The sequence below is a fragment of the Phyllobates terribilis genome, unplaced genomic scaffold, assembly GCF_046119375.1.
Source record: "Phyllobates terribilis strain yellow unplaced genomic scaffold, ASM4611937v1 Scaffold_1__5_contigs__length_1240528914, whole genome shotgun sequence".
Classification (NCBI taxonomy): domain Eukaryota; kingdom Metazoa; phylum Chordata; class Amphibia; order Anura; family Dendrobatidae; genus Phyllobates; species Phyllobates terribilis.
Window position 1 is genome coordinate 1,060,183,977 of NW_027362761.1, and position 20,964 is coordinate 1,060,204,940.

The following is a 20,964-nucleotide window of genomic DNA, read 5'->3' on the forward strand; positions in this document are numbered from 1 at the left end:
TTCTGACCATAATGTAGACCCTCATTCCCAAACTGTAACTCCTGTTGGTGGAGACAATGAGGAAGACGATGATAAGACTCAAATACCTGATTGGAGCGACAACTTTAGTTTTTTGTCAGGGCAGGAACAGGTTGGCTCTGAGGACGACGGGTGTGATAACGCACAGGGTGATGATGATGAGGTCGGAGATCCCACTTACTGTCAACCCACAGTCAGCCAAGAGATGAGGTCAGCAGAGGAGGTGGAGGAAGATGCTAGTGACGACGAGGTCAGGTTGCGCCTTCCTGGACAGAGACGTAGTACTGGAAGCACGTCAACAACTGCATCCTCAAACACAACTCTGCCTCTCACCACAAGTCGTGGTGGCTCTTCAGGTCGCATGGGTGCTAAGCCTTGCATAGCCTGGGCATTTTTTCAGATCGATAAAGATGACCCAACTTGTGTTATCTGTAACATTTGTCAGCAAAAGCTAAGTAGAGGCCAAAAAATACATAGTTTGAGTACTTCATGCATGAACCGGCACATGGACATGAAGCATAAGTTGCAGTGGGAAGCTCAGTGTGCTACAATGCGGCCTAGCCGGCCGGGCCAATCACCGTCTGCCATATCTTGTGCATCCGCGGCCTCTTCATCCTCTGTGACTGGGGGGACAGCAGTCACACCTGTTTTGGGGCGCAGACCTGCCACCTCTTTACCCGCAACAGCCAGCGTGATTGGCAGGTCATCATTTTCTTTGGAGGTGGTAACACCAGCTGGTGTTGAGCGCTGTCCGACATCGATAGCACCACCTTTGGATCAAGGCAACCTTACATGTCCGCCTGCATCTTCCTCACAGACCGGCAGTTTGCCGGGGACACCCTTATCAACCCCGTCTAAGCACAATAGCCAGCCCTCGGTCCCTCAGATGTGGACAAGTAAAAGACCATTTCCTCCTAGCCATGAGAAAGCTAAGAGGTTGAATTTCACCATCTGCAAGCTCTTGGCTACAGAAATGCTGCCTTTGCGCCTGGTGGACACAGAGGATTTTCGAGACCTTATGTCCGTCGCAGTGCCCCAGTACCAGATGCCCAGTCGGCACTACTTCTCAAAGAAAGGTGTGCCTGCGCTCCACCAGCATGTCGCACACAACATCACTGCTTCTTTGAGAAACTCTGTGTGTGACAGGGTGCATTTCACCACAGACACTTGGACGAGTAGGCATGGACAGGGGCGTTACATGTCGCTGACTGGGCACTGGGTAACTATGGTGACAGCAGGACAAGGGGCTGCTGTCCAAGTCTTGCCGTCCCCACGAGTTGTGCGTCACTCCTCTTTATGTCAAAGTTCCTCCACTGCTTCTGCCTCCTCAACCTCCTCTCGGTATTCCACCTGCACCCAAAACCTGTCTGGTCATGCCACAAGCTTTCTAACTGCGCAGAAAGGATCCTGCACACCTCCTTACTATGCTGGCAGTAGGGCTCAACGTCATCAGGCGGTTTTTACATTGAAATGTCTGGGAAATGTGAGTCACACAGCTGAGGAGTTGTGGTCAGCTCTGGAGAACCAATTTCATGAATGGTTGTCTCCACTGGACCTGAAACCAGGGAAGGCCGTGTGCGACAATGCTGCAAACCTGGGTGCGGCCCTTCGCCGGGGCAATGTCACACACGTGCCTTGTATGGCTCACGTGTTGAACCTGGTTGTCCAGCAATTTTTAGCCCACTATCCCAGACTAGATGGCCTTCTGCAGAGGGCACGGTCGCTGTGTGCTCACTTCCGCCGTTCGCATCCCGCAGCTCAGCGACTTACATCTCTACAGAAGTCGTTGGGCCTGCCACTTCACCGGCTAAAATGCGATGTGCCTACCCGGTGGAATTCAACTCTGCACATGTTGCAGCGACTGTGGCAGCACCGACAAGCCCTGGTGCAATACGTTCTGACGTATAGCCTGGGCCAACGAGATTCAGAGGTGGGGCAAATCACGCTGGAGGAGTGGTCTCAGATCAGGGACCTATGCACCCTTCTGCACAGTTTTGAAATGGCGACGAAGATGTTTAGTGCTGACGATGCCATTATCAGCATGACTATTCCGGTGATTTACATGCTGGAGCACATGTTAAACAGAATTCGGAGTCAGGTGGTGGCACAAGAGGAGGTGGAGGAAGTAGAGGAGGAGGAGTTGTATGCGGAAGGGCTAACATCTGCAAGGTCCAGACGGTCGGCAGCACCAAGGCGGCAGGCATGTGAGGGTGGGGGAGATGGTTTTACCAGGGCGCATGGTAGCAGCCAAACTAGTGAGGAAGGTGCAGGAGCCCAGGAAGAAGTGGAGGACGAACTGATGGAAGACTCATCAGATGAGGGAGACCTTGATCACATTTCTGTTGTGCGAGGTTGGGGGGAGAGGACAGAGGAAGGAAGCATGATTGTTACCTCGCCACCAACACAACAGGGACTTGGTGCTCCTGGATGCGCAACACACATGAGTGCCTTCTTGCTGCACTACCTGCAACATGACCCTCGAATTGTGAGAATTAGAAATAATCCTGACTACTGGGTTGCCACACTGTTAGATCCCCGGTACAAAAGTAAATTTGCAGAAATTATTCCTGCCATAGAAAGGGATGCACGCATGCAGGAGTATCAGCAGAGACTGTTGCAGAATCTTACATGTGCTTTTCCACAAAATACCAGTGGTGCACGTAGTGAATCTCACAGTTCCAACTTGCCAACCGTGAGACCGTCAAGTGTTCAGCACTCAAACCGTAACAGAACCACAGTATCTGCTGGTAACATCAATTTTGCGGAATCATTTCACCACTTTTTTAGCCCATCCTTTGCAAGGCCACAGGAGACAAGAAGTCTGACACATAGTCAACGCCTAGAGACGATGGTACAGGAGTATCTCCAAGTAAACATTGAAGCCACGACTGTGTCACTGGACCCTTGCTCTTTTTTTGCTTCCAATCTGGATAAATGGCCGGAGCTAGCCACTTACGCCTTGGAGATCTTGTCATGCCCCGCAGCCAGCGTTCTGTCTGAACGTGTGTTCAGCGCTGCTGGTGGTGTGCTGACAGATAAGCGCACGCGGCTCTCCACTGATAATGTAGACAGACTCACGTTCATAAAGATGAACAAATCATGGATCCGAAATGACTTTTCTACCCCTGTGTCATCCTGGGGAGAGTAAAAGCTTGATGATTGGTTAAAATCACCCTACCAACCGTTTTAAGCTTTCAAATTACTAATCATGTTTATCTGTATCTTGACTGGAAAATAATTTGGGCTTTGTAGCAGTGTGCAGCACTGATCCTATTAGGCCATCTATACTAAAGCTTCACCAGATTTAAAATTAAAAATAATTTTTAGCTGCATCTAGCCCGGAAAATAATTTTGGGGCTCCGAGATGCGCAAGGCACATAAGTGCCTTCTTGCTGCACTACCTGCAGCATGACCCTCATATTGTCAGAATTCGAAGTAATCATGACTACTGGGTTGCCACACTCTTAGATCCCCCAAACTTTTCGATCAACCTTTTCATTTTAATAAAGACCAAAAAAATGGTCATTTTTGAAATTATAAGCATTAGCAGGTTGTTAGAAACTGAAATCAAACAGTTTTCAACTCAAAACTTTATTCTAGGTGATGTTACATTTTCACATAGGACCCCTTGTTCGAAAGGAGCTTCTGAACTCTCTCGTCCATTGAATTTGTCAGGTTTTGGATGGTTTCTGCTTCAATTGTTTTGCATGAGGACAGAATACCCTCCCAGAGCTGTTGCTTAGATGTGAACTGCCTCCCGCCATCATAGACACTCCTTTTAATGATGCTCCAAAGGTTCTGAATGGGGTAGAGGTCAGGGGAGCATGGGGGTCACACCATAAGTTTGTCCCCTTTTATGCCCATATCAGCCAGAGATGCAGATGTTTTATGTGCAGCATGAGATGGTGCATTATCATGCAGAAAAATGATCTTGCTGTGAAATACACGGTTCTTCTTCTTGAACCATGGCAGGAAGTGCTGTTTGAGAAAATCCACATACATTATGGAGTTCATCTTTAGCGCCTTCAGGGATCCTAAAGGGGCCGACAATCTCTCTCCCCATGATTCCAGCCCAAAACATTACTCCACCTCCTCCTTGTTGGCGCTGTAGCCGTGTTTGTGTGGGGTGTCCATCAACCAGCCATCCTCCACTCCATCCATCTGGACCATCGAGCGCTGCACGGCACTCATCCGTGAACAAAACAGTTTTGAAATCAGTCTTCATGTAATGTTTGGCCCACTGGAGCCGTTTCTGCTTGTGTGAAGTGGATAGAGGAGGTCGACAGGATGGCGCATGCACAGCTGCAAACCTCTGAAGGACCCTGCATCTTGTTGTTCGGGGGACGTTGGAGGCACAAGCAGCTTCAAAAACTTGTCTGCTGCTATGACAAGGCTTTTTTGCCGCTGCTCTTTCAACCTGACGTAATTGCCTGTAGGAAAGAGTCCTCAATTTGCCCTTATCAGCACGCACACGTGTGTACTGTGAATCAGCTACATACTTCTTGATTGCCAAGACACTTCATCCTGATCATCGCACAATGTTGATTGTAGTCATGCCTTGACCTAAACACTCCACAATTTGTTGCTTCTCAGCAGCCGACACATCCTTTTTCTTTCCCATTTTGGCAGAAAATGTAGGCTGCTTAATAATGTGAGAGAGCCTTCTTAAGTAGTCTTGCCTTTCATTGGACACACCTGCCAAACTAATTAGCACAGGTGTCTGCAATTGCTTACAGTGATATAAAGAGCCCTGACACACATCACCATCAATGAGTTTAACTGACAAACAAACAAATTCTTCCCTTATCACTCCTAAACACTTTTTGTATAATAATTTGGAACGCAGTGTACATGTGCTTTTCCACAAAACACCAGTGGTTCACGTAGTGAATCTTACAGTTCTAACTTGCCAACCGTGGTCTGTATGGAGTTGTTCAATAAAGGGCCCAAAATTAAGATAACATAGATGGGAGAGGTCTCTATGAATAGGAATTCCTAAGTATTTGATACCCTGTGAGGGCCAGGCAAAGGGAAAATTGGACTGGATGGAATCCTATATGGATTTGGGGAGGGAGACATCGAGGGCCTCAGACTTCGCTGCATTGATTTTAAAATTTGACCATGTAACAAAGTGATCTATTTCAGCCATAACAGCATGGATGGATATATGTGATTGAGTGATATATACTAGGACATCATCAGCAAATAGAGAGCACTTGTACTCGGTGCCTCCCACCTCAATCCACCTAATATTGGGGTTATGGCGAATTGATGAGAGCAGGTGCTCCGTCACTAGGATGTATAAGAGAGGGGACAGAGGACATCACTGCCTTGTCCCATTGGTGATTGTGAAAGGTGATGAAAATGTTCTGACGCACCCCCTGGGCCTTGGGACACCCGGAGCCGGACCCTTTTTGGTGGATGCTGGTGGTTGTAGTCTTCGTGGCGGCGACCCAGTTCCGTGGCTCAGGGCGGTCAAACCAGTGGCGGAACTATTTATGTGGTTTTCATGTTTAAATGTCCGACTACGCCACCCGTGGATTGCGGTCAGAGTGAACCGCCGCTACAGGGCAGACCACTGAGGCTGGTGTTGTGGGTGCAGCAGAGCGTAGCATAACTCCCCACGGGAGGAGTATAGCCTCAGGGCAGTGTATGCGGAGGATGGGGGTGATGGTGCCGGGCAGCAGCAGTAACGACACGGAGTCAGTGATGCAGTTCAGGGCCTTTACTCACAGTTCTTATTATCCAGACCACGTCTGCAGGTAACGGCTGCCCACGTCGTACTGTGCTCACCAGGTGAGGGGCTCAGACAACTCCCAGATAACTTTGGAGCACTTCATAGGACCCCCTTTGTGTGTCCTTTGTCTGGCCTTTCTTACCAACACTTCTGTCCGGCTGCCTCGGGCCTCCTCTTGGTAAACTTGGCGCCAGTTTCCCTGACCCTATGTGGTGCCTTCCTAGCGGGTGTAGCGAGGGGCTGCGCCACATAAAATGTCAGAGCCTCCGGTTTCTAGCTGAGGGTCGTTTCCTGCCTCCACTAGTTCGGGGACCGGTCTCCCCCTTTGGCCTGACCCCTCCACGCAGGTGGATTCGGGCGTGCGGTGGCGACTCGCCCGTCCGCACCCCTGGGATCCCTTCATTCCTCGTTCCTGGAGCCTTCTCCGCTCCTCTTCCTTCCTTCTCCCTCTTCCAGGCCTGGGCCTCTGTTACTAGGCCCGCCTCCGGAGCAGAGCTCATGCAGAGCCCCTGCTCCCTGCCACTTCTGCTCAGACTTCTCTGCACTGAACTAAGATGGTGCCCACCTTTTATACTCCCTTCTCAATGCACCCAGGAACTGCTTCCTCCCTGCTCCTGCACTACAGGGTTCCCCTTCCTCAGTGTTCCCTCCCCCCACTCCAGCCAGGGACAGGGACTGTCGTGCCCATCTCAGGGGCATATTGGTCGCCCTGCCCCACGGCAATGTGGTGTAATGCATGCAGGTGTCGGGTCCTGATCCACACTCCATCCTTACCTGAGAGTGAGATATCACACCTCTGGGTGAGGTGCAATACGTCTGTAGCAACCGAGCCCTCAGGGTGCTACAGTTCCATTTATCTTCAGCCTAGGTGATGTATTGCGATACAGGGCCGTGATTTTGGCTATAAAAGGGTCCCCTAGACCCCTACCCCAAGCTTTTTAAGAGAATCATATATGGCGTGCCAGGAGACTCTATGGAATGCTTTCTCAGCATCCAACGAGATTATCTAATTACAAATTTTTAACTGCATCTAGCCCAGGAAATACTTTGTGCCTAGTAGCAGTGTCTGCTAGTGAGCGGATTATCCCGGCTGTTAAGCAAGCTGCACCACCTGTAGTTTAGACACTTAATTTTTTCAAAGGAAATGCTTCGGGACCATGGGATACTTAGTGAAGAGCATCAGGAGGCACCCCAAGGCATAGGGGCTGGGACTGGCAGTAGGATGCCTTGCGGTGGACAGCCGAGCTCGATCCTTATAAAAGCTTTTTAACTGCAGCAGCTTTAGTGGACGCTACTGGAGCTGGAATTACCGCGGCTGCTGGCATGAGACTTGCCCTCCAATAGATCCTTGTAAATGGATTTAAAGTGTATTCATTCAAATTAGAGAGACAATTTAAATTAAAAAGCTTAGAGCTGCCTCCACCACAGGGGGGCTCGCTCGACCCACCAGCGGACAGGCACCAGTATTGGGAGAGGGGGGCTGGCCGTCAGGGTTCACCGCGGCTCTGGCACAAACCCGGCGACACGGAGGTGGCACGGGCAGGAGCGGACTGGCTGTGTCGGCTTCTCACTTTTTGGATTTTAGAAGGGCATGACATGCCTATATCTGTGTCTCCCCCTCCTTTTACTCCTCCACCTCTTTTATTTTCGCATGACTATATGTACTTGTCACTTTTCCATGTGTTAGTTATGTCTTCTGAGCAGTTTGTCAGCTTTTGGACACCTTTGAAGGTGTTTTCTATGTGTTTCTATGTGTTTTTGTTTGCCTGCCATTGGTTTTAACGGTGTTCGAAGGTGTTCGACGAACAGTTCGACGAACAGTTCGGCGAACACACGGGTGTTCGACGAACCGAACCGAACTCGAACACTACGGGGGTGGCTCAACACTAGTTATAACCAAGTGGTCCCTGGAAGCTAAGGCGGCCATTCAAGAACTGGAGCTGGCTTTATGTAGACAGCCAGTGTTGATGGCACCAGATATCTCCAAGGAGTTTCTGGTCCAGACGGATGAATCAGATGTCGGGTTGGGCACTGTCTTGTCCCAGGAGATTAATGGAGAAGAGCACCCTGTGACATAATTTGGAAGAGGTGTACCTGTAATAAGAACTGCTTCATAGTGGAGAAAGAATGTTTGGCCATTAAGTGGGCATTGGACACTCTGAGGTACTACTTGTTAGGCAGGAAGTTCAGGTTGGTGTTGGACCATGCCCCACTTAGGTGGATGCAGGAGAAGAAGGGGAATAATGCCTGGGTAACTAGGTGGTTCCTAGCCCTTCAGGGCTTTAGCTTCCTTGTGGAGCATAGACCCGGGAAACAACATGGGAGGGTCCACTGTATGATGACAGAAGGTACCCAACAGAGGTAGCTCACTTCTGTGATATAAAGACCAAAAAAGCAGGCTCCTGCTCAAGTAGTGCTCAGAAGTATTGATTAAGTGGAGCAGTACTGGTTCAGATGTCAGGAATAAATGGTAAGTGATGGGCGGGACCAGTCATTTTCAGCCTCCAATCCAGGACATGCAGCTAGGTAAAAAGGCAGATGAGCTGCTCATAATGGTCTCTGTGTAGAGGTGGAAAAATGTCAGACCTGGTCTTTGGAAGCTGGACATACCTCTTACTTCTGATCAGACTGTGCGGTGACAATCTGGACAATATTGTGAAGGGGTGAGTCCTATACAACTGTATGGACTATTATTTTTTGCCTTATACTGAAAGGCTGTTTAATTGTTTACTGTGCAAGATTTATGAACTTTAATAAATCTGCCTGCTTAGACAAAGAAATTATGTGAACGCTGCTTTCTGCAGAGAGTGAAACCCTACAATATACATACTTTGTCTGGCTATGTTTATACTTCATGTGTCTGTGTATATCTATATATACAGACAAATGAAGCATAAACATCGTCAGATAAAAAAATAAAAAAATTAGATTTTTTTACTTAAAGCTGATTTTCTGGTGCCTCTTGTCTTGGGAAGTTTCATACACCGAGCTGACAATTTCAACATCTAGTATTATCAAGATTGTCTGTTTTTTACTTGACCATTGTATTTTACAAAGAGAAAAAAGTAAATTCAACTAAGCAAATTTTAATCAATGCAGAGCGCTAAAATTACAAAGAAGTGATTTTTGCAATATTTTTGAAATGTGAGCTTAAAGTATTTGTAACAGCCTTTAGAAAGAAAGAAAGTTGGCTGTATGGATCAAGCCATGTTATCAGCCTTCAACATGGATTTTATTGTGTTTCTAAGCGATAGCATTACATTTTCACCTCATATTGGCAAAAACACTTAGTGAACTTATCTCTGTCTCTAGCCATAGGCTATTCCATCATTCTCATCTCAGGTCTGGATTATGATATTTTCCTGGTAGATAAATGACATTAGCACTCAACAGGCTTGCCCTCTGTTCACACATAATAAATTGTTTATGTGATGGTGGCTACTGAGTCATATGAATGCTGAAATATAAAATAACTTATTATTTTTAACTACTTAAAACACAGAATATAAAGGTCAGCTCCTGGTTTTATTTAACAGAGGTAATAATAATCACATGTTTTTTAGGACTCTTGAACACAAACATACTCTATAATGGCGTTATACTTCATCTGAGTTGTAGAGAGTTATAATAAGGCACTAAAGACATTTTTGGGGTTACTACTGTACCTCTGAATGTCTCCAGTTGCCATTCTTCATTAAATGCTTAATTATGGAGCCTCGGGGACTCTGTGTGCTGCTGAACAGCCTCTATGTACCCCTCCAAGTTGCACAGACCAATAAGGCACCATAAATATTTCTGATTCCTTCCAGTGCCTCTATATGGCTCCAATTTCTTATGTGGCATCATACATCAGAATCTGAATTATGAAACCAGAGGGAGCGCATTCCTGTTTATAAATGCGAAACAAGGAACCAAATTGTGAAAGGAAATATTTGAATCTGTACAGCTAATAAGAAGTCTGGGTTCAATTAAAGGCAATATTGTAAATGTATATTATGATTTACAGGTCTTCCTGGGTTAAAGGGAGAGCCAGGATTATCAGGTAAGCATGTTGCAGTTATAAACAGCAATGCCATAATGGTACTATATATACTAAAATAATATCACACAGATTTGCGGTTGAAAAAAACGAAAACAAAATTTTAAGGTTGTGCAAGATTACAAAAAATATTTTTTTTCCCAGAAATTTTGCCACTCTGGCCCATAACCTTTCGCTGGTATTGCCCATGAATGGCTCTCTTGTCCATGCATTGTGGCAGGTATTGATAATTAAATGGTACTGAGTTGCAACACCGGTCACAGCTCATGGGGAAGATGGGTGCCGTTCCTGGTAAACAGTTTAGTGGTGACTTTAGTGATGTCATTTCTCAGGTATCAATAGGCTCACCTGGTGAGGTGGATCCTCCAAGCCCAAGGTCGGGGTGGGCACACAGACGTTGGTCCAGTAGGTAGGTGAGGTACGCGTTAAACAGGTAGCAGAGGTCCTGGAGACCGCGGGCGGATAGGAGACTGGGAACAGGTAGCAGAGGTCCTGGAGGCTGCAGGCAGACAGACCTCCGGAGCAGATAGAAAATCTTAATACCAAGACACAGGTGTGTGTTTTGCTAGGCCTTATATAGGCGCAGGTAGATGATCACATGGGATCACGCCGGGCCATCTACAAAGCCCGACATGGAGCACATAAAAGATCAGCGGACAGGGGAGTGAGGAGCAAAGTCCAGATCTGGGGCAGGTACTTAAAAGGTATAACATGATTTGGGGGATTCCATGCTCCTCTCTGCCATATGAATGGTGTAGCACATTTTTCTAAAAGACTCGTTTCAAATGAAGGAGAACTGCCAAAGAGATTTTCTGTCAAATCTGGAGCAAGTGAAAATATTGTAACACTTAATCCATGTGTAGTGGACAACCTCCAAATGAGGAATTACTAGCAGATTTTTATTGCAGATTTCATCCTTTGCATTAGAAGCATTTCTATCCTTAGTGAAAATAATGCACTAAGAGTTTCATGAAGATTATTTTCCACTACATGAGGATGGGGTTTTGAAAAACTCTGCACATTGTATTGTACTGTAAATTGTTTCAGATTTATGGAGGGGAATATGCACCACAAAATTGCCCCAAGCCACGATATATAGACCAACCCGAAGAGCGAAATAGACACATTTACTATATCATGGGGGCTATAGACACAAGTGTTCACTACCCAAGGGAGATCACTTAGCATTTTCCTAATTCAGACACTCACAGTTGAGGCCATGTTACACTTACTGTACCTACTGTAAGTAAATTCCTGACACTTTTCTCAAATTCTGTGAACATTGTATTATTGTCACTCTGACAGGTTCTAAAGGTGAAAATGGTCATAAAGGGGAAAAAGGTGAAAAGGGTGATAGAGGGGAAAGAGATGAAACTGTAAAACAAGGAGTTCCTACTAGAATCCCAATTGCTTCTACACCAATGGGTAAGTAATATATTTTTTCCTAAAAAAAAAATTTTTAAGACTTTTTTTACACTGGTGTTATGGTTTCCTTTTCTACAAGATCCATCTCTGATAGGATAAATACTGTACTATCGTCTATGTTCCTCCACATTGAAATTGCAACACCAGGAAAGAAAAGTAATGGAATTATGTGATTTACAGGACTGATATGTTATTTATATGCAAATGATAAAAAATTGGAAACAACATTTTTGAAACATCTTGATTTATTGTATGAGAAGTGTACAAGTTTGAATGCCATGTGCTGAAATACACGCTCTTGCACACCTTCAATACTATCAATGAGGTAATTAATGGTTGTCTGAGGAATATTCTGCCAAGCTGAATGTACTAGGCCATGCAAGATCTGCTGGCAGCTCCTTTTTCCATTGCTGGTCAATGACATCAAAATGTGCTCGATAGGAGACAAAACTGGTAACGCTTCAGGCAATGGTAGCACAATTAGGCCTCATTCAGATGTTAGTGGGTTTTCACAAATGTAAAAAAACATTACTAGTGTCATCAATGTTTTTGGGTCCGTGAGTCGGTCTTTACCGTACGTATTTCGTCAATGATTTTCAACTATGAAAACATAAACTACAAAGCTTCTCCTATATATCGCTATATTAAATATAGACAGAACAAGGATTGTACACTGGGGTCATTCGTGTGCGGGCCCTGATGTTCACGACCCATAGGCATGTATGGATAATTAGGATCAGAAATGCCAATAAAAAATGGATATATCTCCTTTATTTTTTTGGGCAGACAAAAGTTCATTTATAATTATGTTGTATATTAATCATTATGTTGTCTTAGTTCTGAAAAAATTGTGCCAATGGGCAACCACTAGGTGTCTTCCTTTTCCCTAACTTACTGTCCATTGCCTGTTAATCTCTAACAGCAGAGGCACCGAGACACATAAGTAGATGTAGGTCATCTTTATGTCTCCAAACCTGTTCACCTATCTGTCAAACTGCACCCAGGTATCATAAAAGAGGTTGTCATTAAGTTCATGGCAGGCAAGTCATTGGACAAGTTAGAAAGTGGGAGAAAAGTAAGTCTTTACACCTATAGTGCTGGTAGAATGATTATAAAGAGGAACCACCCATTGAAAAAGAGTTGGTGGCAAGTATAAGAATAAGGATAGTTCCTCCACATATTATACTGCTATGCACATCAAAAACAGTGTTAATTTGTTGTGGGGGATAATGGCACCATGAAATTAGCAAATTGTTTAAAAAATACCGATAAACTAATTGTGTGCAGTAAATTAAAGAGCCCCAACACCTGGGACTTTTTTTTATATTTTTTGCCATGATTATCATAAAATTCAGCAAAAAAATCCGCATGAGAGATGAAAGAGATTAGTGACATCATAGCTATGGGATACTGTATATTCCCTTAGTCAATTATTGTTAATTGCAGTCTTTTGCTGACCAGCAGTTGAGGGTCTGAGTCATGGGTAAATATGGGGTCAGAGCAGCAATTGTACTTACACCCCCCAGTAGCGTTCCAGAGAGCACAAAAGGATGTGTTTTCTTTCAAACAGAAGTCAGATGCACACAGGCAGTGCAGACTGGCAATGAAGGAAGAAAGCTGTGCTGCTTAAAGAAGGACCTGGGCCATAGTTAGCTAACAAGTTGGGGTGGAGGATTGCAATGGATTTCAGTGAGAAGCTGCAGTCTTAATTGATGGCGGTTATCCTAGGCGGAGACCTGCCCATGTGCATGAGAGACTGCGGATTGTTTGTTAAAGTTTCACAATCTAGCTGTTCTTACAACATCAGCATCAAAATCCACTAGCTCCAATAAGACATCTATGGGTGTTCTGTTGTAGACCACCAACATGCAGTATATCATGAAAAAAAAATGACAAAAAAAACAGCATTTACATGATTTTGTGGATATGCAATTGTGACACCCCAGGGGTCTGGTTGCCACAGTGATAGAGATATTACGTCTGAGAGCAGGTGGGAGGTCTCTTGGTCAGGGATCCTATGCATGCCACACCTCCTGCCCAGTCCTGGGAGGGGAAGAACTTCCCCTATATAAACCTAGGGCTGAGGCAGGGTTAGTGAGTAGAGAAGAAGTAGAGAAGAGAAGCAGCATAGGAAGAAACAACAGGAGCTCTGTGGGAGCAGTGCTACAAGGAGTCAGGGGCTGGCAGCTGCAGAGCTCACCCTGACTGAGAAGTTATCACCGGACCCGGAGTCCGAGGCTGTGGGGACTAACTCCTATCCAGCAGCAGAAACCGACCGGCAGGGGATTGCAGGTCCTCTGGCCCAGAAACCCGAAGGCACGGTCACACACGTGGGACCAGCACCGCCGTTGTGGAGCGAAAGCTACAAGAAGGCCCCGAGTCACCGGCCATACGGGTGAGCACCACACGGTACACTCAGGGACGTGGGTTACTTATACCCGCCTCTAGCAAGGTAGCCAGAAGAGTATCGTTAGTTTGGGAGGCCTACAACTCCGCCTGGCCAGGGGAGATCCCATCTGCTCAAGGACTGACCAGGCCCCAATCGCTAGCCAGTACTCCGGGAGGGTCTATCTTTGTCACCAGTAAAGACCCTGAACTACACCGTACCGTCTCCGAGTGGTTCCTGCTACCTCCATCATCCACGTCGGCTGCCCTGAGGCCATACCCCTCCCGTTGGGGGTTATACTATCACGCTGCACAATCCTACCACCGGCCTCAGCGGTCTGCCCTGCAGCAGCAGCTCCTTAGCTGTACTCAACGGGTGGCGTAGTCGTCCAACATCTACCGCTGATACAGCGCCACTTAGTCTGACTCCCTGGGCACGGACCAGATCACCGCCACGAGACTACAACCCTCAACAGATCCGGCTCTGGGTAAGCTCCCGCGTGCGCAACGCTGCGCGACACAGGCCCAGGGGCGCGTCAACTTTTGGCGTAGTCGGCAGGATCTCGTGCCCGCAACCACCGGGTACTGCGTGCCTGAAAAAGACTGTTCAAACTTACCTGTGGTGAAGATTCCCGCCATCCGGCGCCATCTTCCGCTTCCTTCCCGCCATCGGTGGAGTTTTCCCGCCATCCGGCGCCATCTTCAGCCTTCTTCCCGCCACACGTGGAGTTTTCCCGCCATTGGACGCCATCTTGAGGACGCCGCGCGGGAAGAAGAGGGGCGTGGACTCCGAAAGCGCGCGAGAACTGAAGCCCCGCCTCACGTCCGGACGTTGCGTAAGGTCCTGGAAGGAGCCCAGCAGACGCCGACGTCACAGGAGCGCGACGGAAGGTCCTCAACCCTGACGATCCACTGCGGAGCCACGGCCTACGGAAGAGGATCATCGCAAGGTAGGCCACGGTCCACTAGGGGGGAGAAGGATGTCGGATACGGAGGAGAGCTTCACCGCTTTAACCCCCGCCAGCGCCACCGCTGTTGCGGTCATGCCTTTCACCATGCCCTATATCCCGGGGGCAGCCTGGCTACCCCAGTACTCAGGGGAGTCACATACCCTGCATGACTTTAGAGAAAAGCTGGATAGCCTCTTCCAGGTGTACCCCCTCACAGAGGAGCAAAAAGTGAGCATCCTGGTGGCCCAATTAACCGGGGCAGCCCAAAGGGAGGTAAAGTCCTGGCCACCTGGGGGGAGGACTGTCGCAGGGATACTAACCCGGCTGAGGGACACCTTTGATACCCGCACCTCAGCCGAGATCAAGCTTAGATTCTACGGGTGCAAACAGCGGGCACATGAGAGTATAAGGGACTATGCCCTGAACCTACAAGAGGCCCTGAGTGCCATTAAGCAGACCGACCCTGACGGCGTAGGAGACGAGGACAGGCTGTTGACTGAACAATTTATAGAGGGTTTATATTGCAATGCCCACCGAACCCAGTTGCGGGCAATGGCCTTACAGGACCCTCATCTGGGATTTGCACAGTTCAAGGACAGAGCCATCCGGGTGCTTCGAGAACCGGCACCAGGTGGCGTTGTGACCCACAGACGCCCCACTACCACTTACCACCAGGAGGCGGCGCCCTTGTCGGCAGGGCCTGTGGGAGCTGATGCGCAGGCTTTGAACAATGACCCGGCTCCAGACCTGCACCATCAGGTCCAAGAGCTAGCTAAAAGCGTTGCTGCGCTAACCCGAACTGTGCAGTCTTTACAGGTTTCCACTCCAGGGAAGATCCAGCTGGCATCCGGACCGGAGGACATCCCGTGGCATCGACCAAGGAGGACCCCACCGGCCAGAGGAAGACCCAGCGACCGATACAACGAGGACGGACGACCCATCTGCCGCCGCTGCAATCAACCCGGACATATGGCAAGGTACTGTCCTTTAAACTGGCACAACCTGGGGTAGAGGGCCAACCCCCAGGAAAAAGATCACCAGGCCCATCGAACTGGTGCGACAAATATGTGGGAGGATGTCCAGTCTTACCCGTGGTACTGGATGGCATTCCTATGAGTGCCCTACTGGACACCGGGTCACAGGTCACCACCATCCCGTACGTGCTCTTCAAGCAGTACTGGAATGACTCGGATATCACCCGCTACCCTGACGACGACTTGAGTATCATCGCCAGCAATGGTCAGCCCGTGCCACAGATTGGATTTAAAGAGGTGACCATTAAAATCGGTAGAGTCGAATTGGCAGCACAGGGACTGATCATTGTAGACATTGACAAACACGAGAGTCACCCAAAGATAACTCTAGGAACTGATGTAATTGAAAATTGTCTTGCAGAGGTGATTTTCCTTTTACAGCAGGTTGCCAAGAACGCCAGCTCTTTCCAGCAGCGAGTGCTCCAGAAAGAGATCCGGGCACTGATGCGACGGCAACAGCTAGAACTCTCCGGTGCTGAGATTGGTAGCGTGCGAATGTGTGACCCTTTCCCTATTGCCATGCCCCCGAAAAGTGAAATGATGATTTGGTGCTGGGCAGCTATTGGTCTGAGAGGTAGAGATTACCAGGCAATGGTAGAACCAGTTTACTCAGACAGTAGGCCCACCATTTTGACAGCACGGGGGGTGGTCAATGTACGCCATGGGAGGGTGCCCGTTCGCATAATAAATATCGGGAAGAGGGAAGTGTACCTGCCCCGGTATGCCACGCTAGCCAAATTGTATACCATCAATCAAGATTCCATACAGTCCGTAGAACCCTTGCCTCCATCTTCCCCGGAGGAAGGTAACGGCTCTAAGAAAACAATGGAGGACTGGTGTCAGCAACTACATTTGGGTACTGACTCCACTCCCTCACACCAGAAACAGGGAGTCTATCGGGTGGTTCAAGAGTACGAGAGAGTGTTTAGTAAACACCCGTTAGACTTCGGGCGAGTCAAGGGGGTAGAACACCACATCCCCACGGGAGACCATCCTCCCATAAAAGAGAGGTATCGACCCGTACCCCCTGCACACTACCAACACGCCAAGGGGATGCTTAGAGACATGAAGGAGGCTGGGGTGATCAGGGATAGCTGTAGCCCCTGGGCAGCTCCACTAGTCTTAGTCAAAAAGAAAGACAACACCATGAGGATGTGTGTAGATTACCGGAAAATCAACCGTATCACACACAAGGATGCGTACCCCTTACCAAGGATAGAGGAGTCTTTGGCTGCTTTAAGATCTGCTAACTTCTTCTCTACCTTGGATCTCACTAGTGGGTACTGGCAGGTTCCTGTAGCAGAGGCGGACCGGGAGAAGACCGCATTCACCACCCCGATGGGACTTAGCGAGTTTACCTGCATGCCGTTCGGACTCTGCAACGCACCAGGAACCTTCCAATGATTAATGGAGTGCTGTCTGGGCCACAGAAACTTCGAGACGGTCTTGTTGTACCTGGACGATGTCATCGTATATTCCAAGACGTATGAGGACCACCTGAAACACCTGGCGGAAGTGTTCGAAGCTCTGGCAAGCTATGGCCTAAAGGTGAAACCCTCCAAGTGTCACCTCCTGAAACCAAAGGTGCAGTACCTGGGACACGTGGTGAGCGCTGATGGAGTGGCTCCCGACCCTGATAAGATCACCGCAATTAAGGAATGGCCAAGTCCCTCCAGTGTAAAGGAAGTGCGGCAGTTCCTCGGGTTGGTAGGCTATTACCGCAGATTCATCCCCGGTTTCACCAAAAAGGCAGCTCCTATGCAGGACCTCCTGATAGGCCAGTCCCGGAAGGCCAAGAACCAGAAGCCACCCTTCAGATGGGAGAAGTTAGAAGAAGAGTCCTTCCGCCAGCTGAAGATGGCCCTCACGGGGGATGAAATCCTGGCGTACCCTGATTACAGCCAGCCCTTTATCCTCTACACCGACGCAAGTAACATCGGGCTAGGAGCCGTGCTGTCCCAGATCCAGCAGGGGAAAGAACGAGTAATCGCTTACGCCAGCCGAAAACTGCGACCCACCGAGAGAAACCCTGAGAATTACAGCTCATTTAAGCTAGAGTTCCTGGCAGTGGTGTGGGCAGTCACCGAACGCTTTAAGCACTACCTCGCTTCTTCCCGGTTCACCGTGTACACGGATAACAACCCGTTGACACACCTGAACACGGCAAGACTCGGTGCCCTAGAGCAGAGATGGATGGCCCGTCTGTCCAACTACGAGTTCACAATCAAATACCGGGCAGGACGCTCCAATACCAACGCGGACGCCCTGTCCAGGATGCCAAACCTACCGGACGTAGGAGAAGATCCAGAGGGACTGGAAGAAGCTGAACTCCCCGCGTTCCACCGTCATGGGACTATCCAGTATTCCCATCGGGTAAGGAGTAAGCAAGCCGCTACGTTTAACCCCTTGCCTCACTACAACTGGGAGGAAACGCAAGACAGTGACCCTGCCGTCCGACTGGTGAAGGAGATGCTGACTCGGCCAGAGGCTCGCCTTGACCCAGATGCTCCGGAGGAAGCCAAGCAACTGTGGGCTGAGAAGAGTCGACTGTTCCTTTACAAGGGGAAGTTGTGCCGCAGAATGGTTAACTCCCGGACGCATGAACTAATCTGGCAAGTAGTGGTGCCACGGAGAGACGCAGCCATGGTGATGGAGGCATACCACGACGGGGCTGGACACTTCGGATGGAAGAAGCTGGAGTTCCTGCTGCGCGGGCGGTTCCACTGGGTAGGCATGAGGGGAACCATCGAGAGGTGGTGCAGAGACTGTGGCCCGTGCAACCTAAGAAGGAAGGACCGTGCCAGCCAGAAGACTCCCCTGCAGTCCATCGTCACCCGGCAGCCGTTGGAACTGGTAGCCTTGGATCATGTAAAACTGACCCCAAGCAGAAGTGGCTACGTTTACGCACTAACCATCGTGGATCACTACTCCCGGTTCTTGGTTGTCGTCCCCGTCAAGGACTTAACAGCTCGGACAGCAGCTAGAGCCTTCCAGCAGCACTTCTGCCGTCCACACGGGTACCCGGACCAAGTGCTGACGGACCAGGGACCTGCCTTTGAAGCGGAGGTCTTCCGGGAATTCTGCAATCTGTATGGCTGCCGGAAGATAAGGATGACACCCTATCATCCGCAAACTAATGGACTTTGTGAGAAAATGAACCAGGTGGTAATGGATCTTCTGAAAACGTTGCCCCTGGAAGAACGCAGTCTGTGGCCTGAGAAGCTGCCCGATCTGGTGGACCTATACAACCACATCCCGGTAGGTTCCACCAACTGTACCCCGGCTTACCTGATGAGGGCAAGGCCTGGTAAGCTACCTGTTGACCTGGAGATGGGAGTCCTGACACCCGAGGACACTTCACCAGAAGCAGACTGGGACACAGAGAGGTAGCAGCAGTACCGGAAAGTACAGGAGAGCGTGGAGCGAAGTCTCTGTCAAGCTAGGGAAAGACAAGAGAAAACTTACAACCAGTATGCTCCCGCTGTTCCCCTGGTACCCGGAGAGCAGGTCTTGAAGAGGAAAAGGCGGCTCCACAAGTTGGACGACCAGTGGGAGAAGGACCCGTACATCGTACTGCCCTCAAGCCACGACAACCCAAAGGTCTGTACCATCAGTAAAGACGGAGGGGAAACCACAACCATTGTATCCCGGGATCACCTGAAGAAGTGTCCCGAACAGCTACGGAACCCTGAAGAGGAACAAGAAGACCCTCGACCCGTAGAGGAAAGGGAAGACATGGTTAGTACTGTGCTCGGAGACTTCCCTCGGTCTTGGACTCAAGTCAATGGCGCAGTTGTGGTACCCGTACTCACCTTCCTCCAACCAGCATCCCAAGCACCTACGGAGCAACAGGTAGAGCTGGAAGAACAGCCGGTCCAGGAGGCAGAAGACTCCACACAAGCAGAACAGGAGGATCAACCCTCTGCTTATAGTGAGCCTGCCGTACCCCTAGTGAGCCAAAGAGCCGGTAGACAGCTGCCCAGTTTACCCTTGACAGCTCCTACACCCTGTAGTTCAGGGCTAGACAGTCAGCTCCGTAGGTCCACTAGGGCCACTAGAGGCCAGTTACCCGCACGTTGGAGGATTTGAAATGTATAAATTGTTTTATTTGTGGTTACCTGTTTTTCTTGTTGCTTGTAAATAATTATGTGTTTTTAGTTATTTTTAGGAGTCCCTGGTGGATTTACCGGGAATCCTTGTACAATTAGTTGGAGCGTAACCCAGGATGGACTAAAAGACTGATAAGGACTCGGGGCAGGACAGACCCCTACCTGGTTACGTCCACCTGTTTTGGTGAAATGGAAACCTTTGTTTTCTTCAAAACTGCACCCGGTTGCGGACATGCTGTAACCATCTTTATGTGTTTTTCTTATTGTATTATTATTGTTTATACCTTGTTATGTTTTTCTAAAAATATGTTTAGTCCCGGAGTACTAAATTTCACTAGGGGGGAATGTGACACCCCAGGGGTCTGGTTGCCACAGTGATAGAGATATTACGTCTGAGAGCAGGTGGGAGGTCTCTTGGTCAGGGATCCTATGCATGCCACACCTCCTGCCCAGTCCTGGGAGGGGAAGAACTTCCCCTATATAAACCTAGGGCTGAGGCAGGGTTAGTGAGTAGAGAAGAAGTAGAGAAGAGAAGCAGCATAGGAAGAAACAACAGGAGCTCTGTGGGAGCAGTGCTACAAGGAGTCAGGGGCTGGCAGCTGCAGAGCTCGCCCTGACTGAGAAGTTATCACCGGACCCGGAGTCCGAGGCTGTGGGGACTAACTCCTATCCAGCAGCAGAAACCGACCGGCAGGGGATTGCAGGTCCTCTGGCCCAGAAACCCGAAGGCACGGTCACACGCGTGGGACCAGCACCGCCGTCGTGGAGCGAACGCTACAAGAAGGCCCCGAGTCACCGGCCATACGGGTGAGCACCACACGGTACACTCAGGGACGTGGGCTACTTATACCCGCCTCTAGCAAGGTAGCCAGAAGAGTATCGTTAGTTTGGGAGGCCTACAACTCCGCCTGGCCAGGGGAGATCCCATCTGCTCAAGGACTGACCAGGCCCCAATAGCTAGCCAGTACTCCGGGAGGGTCTATCTTTGTCACCAGTAAAGACCCTGAACTACACCGTACCGTCTCCGAGTGGTTCCTGCTACCTCCATCATCCACGTCGGCTGCCCTGAGGCCATACCCCTCCCGTTGGGGGTTATACTATCACGCTGCACAATCCTACCACCGGCCTCAGCGGTCTGCCCTGCAGCAGCAGCTCCTTAGCTGTACTCAACGGGTGGCGTAGTCGTCCAACATCTACCGCTGATACAGCGCCACTTAGTCTGACTCCCTGGGCACGGACCAGATCACCGCCACGAGACTACAACCCT

At 49.1% G+C, this 20,964-nt stretch overlaps 1 protein-coding gene across 2 annotated transcripts in view; it reads left to right on the forward strand.

The window, feature by feature from the left end:
* Positions 1-20,964, forward strand: part of LOC141158951 (macrophage scavenger receptor types I and II-like) — a 110,302-nt gene that overhangs the window by 68,781 nt on the left and 20,557 nt on the right. For both annotated transcript variants that reach the window (XM_073645419.1, XM_073645420.1), the window contains exons 7-8: positions 9,762-9,797; positions 11,100-11,219. In XM_073645419.1, coding sequence (XP_073501520.1) covers positions 9,762-9,797; positions 11,100-11,219 — 156 coding nt within the window. The remainder of the gene's footprint in view (positions 1-9,761; positions 9,798-11,099; positions 11,220-20,964) is intronic.